The sequence below is a fragment of the Bufo bufo genome, chromosome 8 (assembly GCF_905171765.1).
Source record: "Bufo bufo chromosome 8, aBufBuf1.1, whole genome shotgun sequence".
NCBI classification, from domain to species: domain Eukaryota; kingdom Metazoa; phylum Chordata; class Amphibia; order Anura; family Bufonidae; genus Bufo; species Bufo bufo.
Window position 1 is genome coordinate 92278308 of NC_053396.1, and position 12247 is coordinate 92290554.

The 12247-nt window shown below is 43.8% G+C and overlaps 1 protein-coding gene across 2 annotated transcripts in view; it reads left to right on the forward strand.

Moving 5' to 3' along the window:
• The first annotated feature begins 4674 nt into the window (after positions 1 to 4674).
• DLG3 (discs large MAGUK scaffold protein 3) overlaps positions 4675 to 12247 on the forward strand; it is a 533344-nt gene continuing 525771 nt past the window's right edge. For both annotated transcript variants that reach the window (XM_040442126.1, XM_040442127.1), the window contains exons 1-3: positions 4675 to 4812; positions 5071 to 5202; positions 7662 to 7753. In XM_040442126.1, coding sequence (XP_040298060.1) covers positions 4782 to 4812; positions 5071 to 5202; positions 7662 to 7753 — 255 coding nt within the window. In that variant the 5' untranslated portion in view covers positions 4675 to 4781. The remainder of the gene's footprint in view (positions 4813 to 5070; positions 5203 to 7661; positions 7754 to 12247) is intronic.

A 12247-nucleotide genomic window follows, 5' to 3' on the forward strand; every position in this document is an offset into this window, starting at 1 on the left:
GTCACTGTTATTAAAGGGGTGGGCACTGTGGAGTTCACTGTTAAAGGGGCGGGCACTGTGGAGGTCACTCTTAAAAAGGTGGGCGCTGTGGTGGTCACTGTTAAAGGGGCGGGCGCTGTGGAGGTCACTGTTATTAAAGAGGCTGGCGCTGTGACGGTCACTGTTATTAAAGAGGCTGGCGCTGTGGAGGTCACTGTTAAAGGGATGGGCACTGCGAAGGTCACTGTTAAGGGGCGGGCCCCCAAAGAGGTCACTATCAAGAGAGTAGGGTGCCGTGAAATCTCTGGTAAAGCGACGGGCAATGGAGGTGAAAGTTAAGTGGATGGGCTGCTGTGGAGTTCCCATTTTAAAGTGGCGGGGCACTGTGGGGGGGATCAGTGTTAAGGGATGGGGAACTGTGGAGTTCACTGTTAAAGGGGCGGGGTGCTGTAGAGGTCACCGTTATGGGGATACTGTCTATATTTTTTAACGACACACAGAAACCTTAAATGAAATAGATCAAATATACCCGTGCGAAGCCGTGTCCTTCTGCTAGTAGATAATAAAAATAAAGGTCCTGAAGGGGAGAGCTCCCACTGTTAACTCAAAATTCTGTAACAGGGCATTTGAAAATGGACTTTCTAATCTAGATACCCCTTTAAGTCGGTGGTCTCCCTCGCATCTTTAATACCAGTGATCAAAACCAGTTGCAAAAAGAAGAAAGTCTTTTTATTTAATCAGTTGCTCTATTTTGATATTTGTGCTAAAAGAAAAATATGAGCATTTCATCATCAGTCCAAAGTTCAGGCAGATGGATGGTGCAGTGCACACTGTAAGTCCCATTAGGTTAACCCTTTATGGACATCTAATAAAGGTTTAATTAAACTGCACCTGTCCCATGACAGGGTCATTTTTCCCTTTAACCGCTTGCCGCCACTGTAACGCCGATAGGCGTCCGGGCGGCAGCACTCTCAGGTCTCAGCGACGCCTATTGGCGTCATCTCGTGAGACCCCAGATTTCGCGTGAACGCGTGCGCGCATGCGCACACGTTCACAGCAGCACGCAGCTCTGAAGTAAAACTACAGTCTGCCAGCTCTGATCATTCGCTGGCAGGCTGTAGATGTTTAAAAAATCGCAAGGTCGAAAGGTATATTAGACGCTGTTTTGTTAACAGAGTCTGATATACCTGCTACCTGGTCCTCTGGTGGTCCCTTTTGCTTGGATCTACCACCAGAGGACACAGGCAGCTCTGTAAGTAGCACCAAGCACCACACTACACTACACACACCCCTGTCACTTATTAACCCCTGATCACCCCATATAGACTCCCTGATCACCCCCCTGTCACCCCCCTGTCATTGATCACCCCCCTGTAAGGCTCCATTCAGACGTCCGTATGTGTTTTGCGGATCCGCGGATCCGCAAAACACGGACACGGCAATCTGCTTTCCGCATTTTGCGGATCCGCACATGGCCAGAACTATATAGAAAATGCCTTTTCTTGTCCGCAATTGCGGACAAGAATAGGACATGTTCTATATTTTTGCGGAACGGAAGTGCGGACCTGGAAGTGCAGATCCGCAATTCCGGATCCGAGCGGGACAAAGTCTGTCCCCATAGAAATGAATGGGTCCGCAATTCCGTTCCGCAAAATGTGGAGCAGAATTGCGGACGTGTGAATGGGGCCTAAGGGTCCCTTATCACCGCCAGTTAGTTAGCTACTTGTTAGGTAGTTAGCGCCCACCGCACCACAGTCACTGATTAGTCGCTGATTAGCGTCATCGCTGTCGCTAATCAGCACTAGTACTATATAGTATTTGTAAGTGATCAAGACTGATCGCAATCAGATCTATATCAGTACATTAGGGTCACCTTAGGCTCTACAAAAAACGCAGTGTTCGCCCGATCAGGCCTGATCTTGTGCCCACACTTGGGTTCAGTCCGCCCCACCGCAGTGACAGAATAATTTTTTTCTGATCACTGCAAAAACACTGTAAAATCTCTGCGGCGCTATAAAGATCACTTTTGAGCTTTTTGGATCTTTATTAGCGATCGCAGCTTTACTTCGCAAGCACTCCTTTTTACTAGGCAGGTGTGCTCTTTTTCCTGGGTAGTCTCAGAGGAATACCCCCTAAATTTAGTTAGCCCAAAATGTCAAAAAAGGGGTATTCCGCTGAAGAGTACTTTTAGGATTTCACAGGGCATTTTTATGCATTTGGATTCCAAACTACTTTTCACGCTTTAGGGCCCCTAAAATGACAGGGCAGTATAAATACCCCACAAGTGACCCCATTTTGGAAAGAGGACACCCCAAGGTATTCCGTGAGGGGAATGGCGAGTTCATAGAAGATTTTTTTTTTGGCACAAGTTAGCGGAAATTGATTTATTATTATTTTATTTTTCTTACAAAGTCTCATATTCCACCAACTTGTGCCAAATTTATTTTTTTTACATGAACTCACCATACCCCTCACGGAATACCTTGGGGTGTCTTCTTTCTAAAATGGGGTCACTTGTGGGGTATACTGCCCTGGCATTTTAGGGGCCCTAAAGCGTGAGAAGTGCCCTGTGAAATCCTAAAAGTACTCATTGGAATTTGGGCCCCTTTGCGCACCTAGGCTGCAAAAAAGTGTCACACATGTGGTATCGCCATACTCAGAAGAAGTAGGGCAATGTGTTTTGGGATGTATTTTTACATATACCCATACCGTGTGTGAGAAATATCTCTGTAAATGACAACTTTTTCAATTTTTTTATACAAAGTTGTCATTTACAGAGATATTTCTCACACACAGTATGGGTGTATATATAAAAATACACCCCAAAACACATTTCCCTACTTCTCCTGAGTACGGTGATACTACATGTGTGACACTTTTTTGCAGCCTAGGTGCAATGAGTACCTTTAGGATTTCACAGGGCATTTTTACGCATTTGGATTCCAAACTACTTCTCACGCTTTAGGGCCCCTAAAATGCCAGGGCAGTATAAATACCCCACAAGTGACCCCATTTTAGAAAGAAGACACCCCAAGGTATTCCGTGAGGGGTATGGTGAGTTCATGTAAGATTTTATTTTTTGTCACAAGTTAGTGGAATATGAGACTTTGTAAGAAAAAAAAAAAATAAATCAATTTCCGCTAACTTGTGCCAAAAAAAAAATCTTCTATGAACTCGCCATGCCCCTCACGGAATACCTTGGGGTGTCTTCTTTCCAAAATGGGGTCACTTGTGGGGTATTTATACTGCCCTGGCATTTTAGGGGCCCTAAAGCGTGAGAAGTAGTTTGGAATCCAAATGCGTAAAAATGCCCTGTGAAATCCTAAAGGTACTCATTGGAATTTGGGCCCCTTTGTGCACCTAGGCTGCAAAAAAGTGTCACACATGTGGTATCGCCGTACTCAGAAGAAGTAGGGCAATGTGTTTTGGGGTGTATTTTTACATATACCCATACTGTGTGTGAGAAATATCTCTGTAAATGACAACTTTTAAAAAAAATGTATACAAAGTTGTCAGAGATATTTCTCTCACCCAGCATGGGTATATGTAAAAATACACCCCCAAAACACATTGCCCTACTTCTTCTGAGTACGGAGATACCACATGTGTGACACTTTTTTGCAGCCTAGGTGCGTAAAGGGGCCGAAAGTCCAACGAGTACCTTTAGGCTTTACAGGGTTGCTCACAATTTAGCCCCGCCTAAAATGCCAGAACAGTAAACACACCCCACACATGACCCCATTTCGGAAAGTAGACACCCCAAGGTATTCACTGAGGGGCATAGTGAGTCCATGGGAGATTTTTTTTTTTTTTGCCAGAAGTTAGCAGAAATGGAAACTTTATTATTATTATTTTTTCCTCAGAGAGTGTCATTTTCCGCTAACTTGTGAAAAAAATTTAAATCATACATGAACTCACCATGCCCCTCCGCGAATACTTTGGGGTGTCTTCTTTCTAAAATGAGGTCATTTGGGGGGTATTTATACTATCCTATCATTCTAGCACCTCAAGAAACATGACAGGTGCTCAGAAAGTCAGAGCTGCTTCAAAATGCGGAAATTCAAATTTTTGTACCATAGATTGTAAACACTATAACTTTTACGCAAACCATTAAATATACACTTATTAGATTTTTTTTATCAAAGACATGTAGCACAATAAATTCTGACACAAACTTGTATAGAAATGTAATTATATTTGAACAATTTTACCAAAAAACTGTCTATTTTGATTAATATCAGAAAAACGAAAAATCTCAGCAGCAATCAAATACCACCAAAAGAAAGCTGTATTTGTGAGAAGATAAGGAGGTAAAATTCATTTGGGTGATAAGTTGTATGACCGAGCAATAAACCGTTAAAGTTGTGAAGTGCCGATTTGTAAAAAAGGGCCTGGTCACTAGGGGGGTATAAACCTGTGGTCCTTAAGTTATTAAATATGATTGGTTTTGTTTTTCTCAGGCTCTGAAAAAGAAGTAATGTAATTCTGCCAGTCAGCACTGTTAGCACTGCAATAATATAACCTTAGCGTCGGAGTACAACAATGTGTATGCAGTGGTTAGGGATCATAACTGGCTGGGTCTTGACTTTCAATGTGTGACTGTGTTTTCAGGGCAGTCGCTGCCTAATAATTCCAGATCATTGTGCTTGTAGTTGCACTTTGTCCTACTTTCTCTAAACAAACTTCCCACAAGCGGATCTGCTGCAGGCAGGGAAGCAGCTCCGGTGCTGACTGTAACTTCTAGAAGAAAGTATACACCTCATTTCTAAACATCTGGAAAGTTAACACAGTATGCAGGTGTCATGAACAACGCCCACATGTCTCCCAAAAGAGGTAAGATACTTTTCTCAATTTTCTTTACCTGGCTGCACGGTCAGGTTTTCTGATGCAGTTTTGAAAGCCCAAATCAGGAAAGGATCATAAAAGCAGAGAAAGTATAAAGGACAGATACCACTTCTCTTTTTTGAATTCATTCCTGATTTTGGTTTGCAAAACTGCATCAGGAGACCATGTGGCCGTACCCTAAAAGCTCCACTGTCTATGTACTCATAGGTACAATAATCTATAATGTGTAACTCGTGTGATCCCCAGATACTCAAAGAGCTCTGCACCTGCTCTCTTCTTACCAAGCCAAACTCGCTGCTTCTGGACAGCAGACGCTTAGGGATTCCCTCCAGGAGGTGACGTGCATGTTGAGAAGTGACCTCTTCCAGGCTCTTCTTGGTATGAGAAAATTTTACCTTCATCTTTGAAACAATGATGTATGACAATAATTTAAGATTGTATGTAATGTATATGTACTATATCTTTGAAGGAACACAACATATACAGTAGTATACTACACCCTACCTTACAGTGCATTTGCTGTACAGTTTCAAAAGGACTATGTCATCAGAAAAGACCTATTGTTTTTATGTTAAACATATTTTTTCATAATTTTTGGTGGTTAGTTTTATTTTCCATGTCACTACCTATATTCTAAAAAATCCTAAAAGCCTGCAGTTTTTGCACTAAAAATAGGTTCCACTTCCTGGTCTGTTGAGGTCATCTCTATGATCACAGGCAGGACTACAATGACAATTTACCTATAGTTTAAACAGGATCCATCATTCACAATAGGTGATGGTCACAGCTTATCTACTGTCCCTATCTGCACAGTGAACTCTGCTAAAGAAAAACTGCTGCCCCTATAATCATGTTCAGGAAATAAAAAAATAAAAAAAATAAATCTGAAAATAAAATCAGGTTAGAAAAAGATATGTGTCACGATCTGGATTAAAACTGGCAAAAAAAAGTATAGGTGACACATTCTAGTGTTCTTCAGTGGTCTGCTTCCATGACCACTACTTTATCTAAAGTATTTCTATTACTAAAAAATATTTGTGGGCAATATAGTGTACGTTACTCTTAGCTGTCTTCTAAATAGGTATGATCTGCAATACCTCAACGATAAGATACATAGTGATTTAAGGGTTAAACATGGCTATATAGGTTAATGGCCTGAGTTTGCATAACAGGTTGAGGGTTATTTTCCTGCAATCTTATGGTTGAAGAATTCAGAGTTATTTTCCCAGGGAGGGGGAGTTGAAGGGATCAGAGAACAAGGAAGGCATGATAGTCAAAATACTTTGTGATATTGTAAGACAGTATTGCAGGATGGCAGCAGCAGTTAACATAGCAAACATTAACTAAATAAAAGCTGCTGTGTAAATGTTGATCCAGTGCCAGGCTCGCCCAGCCTTAGTCTCCCTGCCCATGCTATGCTGATCAGTAATTTGTAGACTGCGTTCACATAAGTGTTATTATTTCTCTCTGTGATAGGAGCAGAACAACAAAATAATATGGAGGCAGCAGATCCAACACCTTCTGGACAGGAGCAGTGTCCACTTGACCCTATTGACTGTAATGTGTCCATTGGGGTTCAATCATATGCCCGGGAATTTTAAAACAGTGCAGGATACTGTGTCATCTTTTGTCTGGCATTTTTGACAGAATCTGCAATGTAGGCACCTAGCAGAATCGATGCTGATAGGGTACGACCACACAGTGTGGATGTGTCGAGGTTAAGTTGTGACGTGGCTGCGCAGTGGTTTGGTATCACACAGCTTTACGGGCTTCATTAAACGAATGAAGACAGCATTGTTTAGTCAGCCTGCATTGTTAACAGTCATGGGGTATTAAAGATGCTGCATGGCCATTAACAATGCAGACTGACTAGTGCAGTCTCCATTAGGTTAGAGCCCACTGTGGCTCATACACTCGCATGGTACATGACTGCAGCGTGGCTGTGTCACACCTCGCCTTATGGTCATACCCTAAGTTCTGCAGGTTGAAATTTATTTCTCAGGCCATCAACCACCTAAAGGCTGGGTTCACCCCTGAGCGTATTCGATAAGCGCTTTTTACAGGCGTTTTTATCGGGCGTTTTTGAGGCGTATTTTGGGGCGTTTTTGTATTTTGGAAACGCGCGTAGTATGCACGTTTGTGTGATTAACCACAGAGGCATCCAATGAAAAACTGCCACAATACGCGCGACAATACGCCCCAAAGAAGCGCTGTAAAACGCTCAGGTGAGAACCATGCCCATATCTATCATTTTCTCATTTATTTACTATTACTATATGCTTTTCGCTTCCATTTCTGCAGTGCTGTACAATGACATACAAAATAGGGATAAAAGCGCACAATACAATACAATACAAAAGCAATTGCTATCACAGTCCTGAAGCAAGGTGTGGATTGGGAACTTAAAGTGGCTTTGAAAAAAAAAACTAAAAGTGGCCCCGTGTTGTAGGCCAAAGTGACAGTAGGCAGGGCCAACACAAGCCAAAAGTAGGCAGGGACAACAGAAGTAGGCGGGGACAGCAGTAATGTAGTGCAGTACAAAATACCGCCCCAGCAGAACCAAATACCACAGTGCAGTTGAATTCAGGAAGGCACTGTCTTCTGCCAGCCAGGTGCGTGAGTACTTGATGCTCCTAGCATTAATAAATGCTGAGAGCATTAGATCGCTATATACCTGGCCAGCAGCTGTGAGGAGTTCTCATGCGGCTCCCTGGGCATTGACCCACCGGGATATGTTCTTGTAGGGTCTATGGCCCATCCGCTCCGGTGCTGAAGTTACAAATGTTTGTGGCATGCATTACTAACCTGATGTGATATTCCTACATTTTGTTTTTCAGACATACAAGAGTGTTATGAATTAATGCTGAATTCTTCATTCAGTGATGTGACTGAGAGTCTGAGCCTAGATCCACCAAAGGTGGACCCACAGGTAATCTGCAGCGGACTGCCGGGGAGTGTGTGTGCAGCGTACTCAAGTTGTGTGTAGTAGAGTTTCTGGGTGATGTAGTGCAATAGATACTAACCTGGTACAGCTGACTCTCTGCAAGGGCAGGTATAGGTAGGAATAGTTCGTGACGCCAGTGCCAAGTAAACAGTGGCACGCCGTTTGCGGATGCAGGAATAAATTGAGGAAACGTAGTATTAAAACAGAACTCCAACTTTAGTAGTTTTCCAAGCAGAGACAATAATGGAAATGCAGTTCCTTAGCATACAGTCGATTTTGCAATTCGGTCGATGCAGGCAATTCAGTTATAGCAGGGTAATTACAGAGTGTTGAACACAGGACTTGCAGCACAGGAGCTTGCACTCTAATTCTGTCTGATCCTGGAATACAGCAATTCTTCACCAAGGCCCATTAACCTAGTTCTGGCTTTATATCCTTGGCTATAGCTTTAATCAGTACCTCCTCTGTCTTTCTGAGTACCTCTTGCTTTCCTGATCTTTGCCTCTGTCTCTCTCAGCTGCTGGAAACTTCCTCAGGTTCTTGATCTAACATATTCCTGTTTCTGCATATGGGAATTCAGGAGGGAATCTTCTCCTGGACAGCAGGCTTCAGGCCTGGACTTGTCTCAGACATTGTCTAATCTCCAACTGTAGATTACAGACACTAGACTCCGTCTGCCTTGCACTTCCCTGACTGGGCCTTATATAAACTAGGGCTCCCTAGCTCCCTCTAGCGACTAGAAGCTGGAATGACACCCCTGCAGGCCTGTACATGCAAGTTTCACAGTAACAGGGAAATACATAACATTAAATTACATGACATTTATAAAACTGACATATAACAACTTCCCCATAATTAGGAGGGACGACAGCACACCAAGTGACACTTTGGTAGTGACGGGTATTACAGTTCCCGTACACTACATGTGAAGGATGGGAGTGGTAGTTGTGGCTTAGAGGGTGGTGCTAGTACTCACAGATCACGGTGGCAATTAAAATTCTGGCACTCCCTAGGGCTGTGCAGTGACTGGAGGGCACACTTTTTTATTCCCTCAGGGCACACTGCCTGGTGGTAGTTTGGGTCTCCTTTCATAGTAGATGGTTTGGTAGGGTGCAAGGCAGAAGGGCTGTTGTAGAGGGCTAGCTGATATACTGTATAGTGGAGTCAATGAACATGCAAGGTTTTAATAAATAAGGTTTTTCTTTACTGTAGTGAAGATGGGAGTAGTAGTACTCAAGGCAGTAAAGCAGCATAGTTCCAAGATATGTCACAGTGTAATCTTTTCCCAATAGCAGCATATGGACATAAAAAATTATGGTAGTTGTAGAACTCCCTCTCTTTCTTTAAAGTAGTGTGACCATACATCCTCTTTTTCCTGCACATGTCCTCTTTCTGGGACCTAAAAAAAATGTCTGGCCGGATATATGCTACCAAACTGTCCGGGTTTCTCAAGAGGGGATGGTGGCACTGCCGGGCAGACACTATAATTTGCTCTGGTGCAAGAGCTGAAAGACCTGTGATGACATCACTGTCATGTGATCAGTGCAGGAGGGGCGGAGAGCAGCAGTGGAAAAGTGGTGAGCTTCAGAAATCATGGAAGTTGTAGTTCTTTGCTCTTATACCACACCTCCCAACTTTAGAAAAGAAGGAAGAGGGACACTATGTGCGACGTGCAAAGCGCGCCACGGCACATTTTTTCCCGCATTAGGCCACTCCTCTAACTCCACCCAAAACATAACTAAACACCTAATCCCACCCAGCATTGTGACCCTTTACAGATTATGCCCAGAAATGTGCCTCCTTCATAGTAGTTATGCCCAGATATCTGCCCGCTTACAGTAGTTATGCCCAGATATGTTCCCCCTCACAGTAACGATGCCCAGATAGGTGTCCCTTCACAGTAGCGATGCCCAGATAGGTGACCCCTCACAGTAATATGCCCATTTATGTGCCTCCTCTAAGTAATATGCCCAGCTGTGCTCCCTCGCAGTAATATGCCCAGTTGTGACCCCTCACAGTAATATGCCCAGCTGTGCCCCCTCACAGTAATATGCTCAGCTGTGCCCCCTCACTGTAATATGTCTAGTTGTGCCCCCTCGCTGTAATATGCCCAGTTGTGCCCCCTCACTGTAATATTCCCAGCTGTGCCTCCTCACTGTAATATTCCCAGCTGTGACCCCTCACTGAAATATGCCGAGTTGTGCCACCTCACTGTAATATGCCCAGTTGTGCCCCCTCATTGTAATATGCCAAGCTGTGCCCCCCTCAAAGTAATATGCCCAGATGTGCCCCCTCACAGTAATATGCTTAGTTGTGTCCCCCTCACTGTAATATGCCCAGTTGTGCCCCCTGACAGTAATATGCCCAGCTGTGCCCCCCTCACAGTAATATGCCCAGCTGTGACCCCCTCACAGTAATATTCCCAGTTGTGCTCCTCACTGTAAAATGCCCAGCTGTGTCCCCTCACAGTAATATGCCCAGCTGTGCCCCTCACTGTAATATGCCCAGTTGTTCCCCCATCACAAGCAGTAAAAAAAAAAAAACTCCACATACTCACTTTGTTCCCCAGCAGCAGCCACAACAACAACAGGATACATGGAGCTCCCAGCCCGCCCCTGCCCCACCCCTGTCCTGCCCCCTGTCCAGACCTGCAGTGTGGAGTGCCGGCAGGGGGAGGAATGATGGAGCAGGGAGCCGATGGATGGCTCTTGCTTCATCATTACATGCAGCTGTGGATTGGCCATAGACCTTACAGGGAAATTTTCCGGTGGGCCGATGCCCCAGAGGGGCCGCCTGGGCCCTCCTCACAGCCGGCCAGTGGAAGTTTCTGGGGATGTATTTTTTGCTGCTACCTGCCTGAACATGCTAGGAGTTGTATTCCTCTCCTCTTGTACTCCCTCTCTGTATTGTCCTCTGATTTCTCATAATAATGGCTTGGACACACTGGGAGTTGTAGTGCTCTCCTCTTATACTCCCTGTCTGAATTGTTCTCTGATATCCCATAATAACATCCAGGACATGCTAAGAATTGTGGTCCTCTTCTCTTATACCCCCTCACTGAAATGTCCTCTGATATCCCATAATACCTTCTTGCACATAATGGGAGTTATAGTTTTCTTTTATACCTCATCCCTGTAATGTCTTCTAATATCCCATAATTACAGCCTGGACATGCTAGGGCTTGTAGTTTTCTCCTCTTATACCTCATCCTTGAAATGTCCTCTAATATCCCATAATAATGACCTGGACATGCTGGGATTTGAAGTTCTTTACTCTTATACTTTCTCCCTGCAATGTCCTCTGACATCACCTAAAGATGGCTTGGACTTGGACATTTTAGGAGTTGTAGTTCTCTCTAGAGATTGCCTTGCGGTTCGCCCGGCGGTCGTTTCGCATCGATTTTTGCGCGTTCGCGATTCACCAAACATGCAAACATATGGCGATGTTCACATGCACCATATTCTTTTGCATTGCGCCAAACTTTGACCCATGACACATCCATCAGGTGGGACAGGACAGTCAATTGAGACGTTTCAGCACATGGACACACCCCCACCCTATAACAGAACCCGATCTGGCAGCCATTTTACATTCTGTGTTTTGCCAGTGTAGGGAGAGGTTGCTTTGTGGAGCAGGGACAGACTGTTAGGGACACCAAACGCTAGCTAATAGGGTCACAAAAGTCTTTTTAAGGATTGGTATAGGTGTGCTATCGATAGGTGTGATATACTAAGGGGTGTGATATACTTATAATATACTTTCTAACATAGAAAGTATATTATAGTGCATTTGTATTGTGCAGCAGTTGTGTGCGGTTCAGCTGCGATACAGCAGCTATATAGAGGGACAAACGCTATTGGAATAACTAATTGCAACTAGTGTGATATACCTGTTGCCCCCCAAAAAACTGATTGAGGTGTGTGATATACCTATAATATACTTTCTAACATAGAAAGTATATAGTGCATTTGTATTGTGCAGCAGTTGTGTGCGGTTCTGCTGCGATACCGCAGGTATATAGAGGGACAAGCGCTATTGGAACAACTATTTGCAATGTGTGTGATATACCTGTTGCCCCCAAAAAAACTGATTTTTTGGGGGGAAATATACTTGCTTCCACAAAATACTGATTAAGGGGTTTGATATACCTGCTTCCACAAAATACTGATTGAGGGGTGCGATATACCTGCTTCCACCAAATATTGATTAAGGGGTTCTATATACCTGCTTCCGCAAAATACAGATTGAGGGTTGCGATATACCTGCTTCCACAAAATACTGATTAAGGGGGTTTTATATACCTGCTTTCACAAAATACCTGCTTCCACCAAATATTGATTAAGGGGTTCTATATACCTGTTTCCACAAAATACTGATTGAGGGGTGCGATATACCTGCTTCCACAAAATACTGATTAAGTTTTTTTTTTATACCTGCTTTCACAAAATACTGATTGAGGGGTGCGATATACTTGCTTCC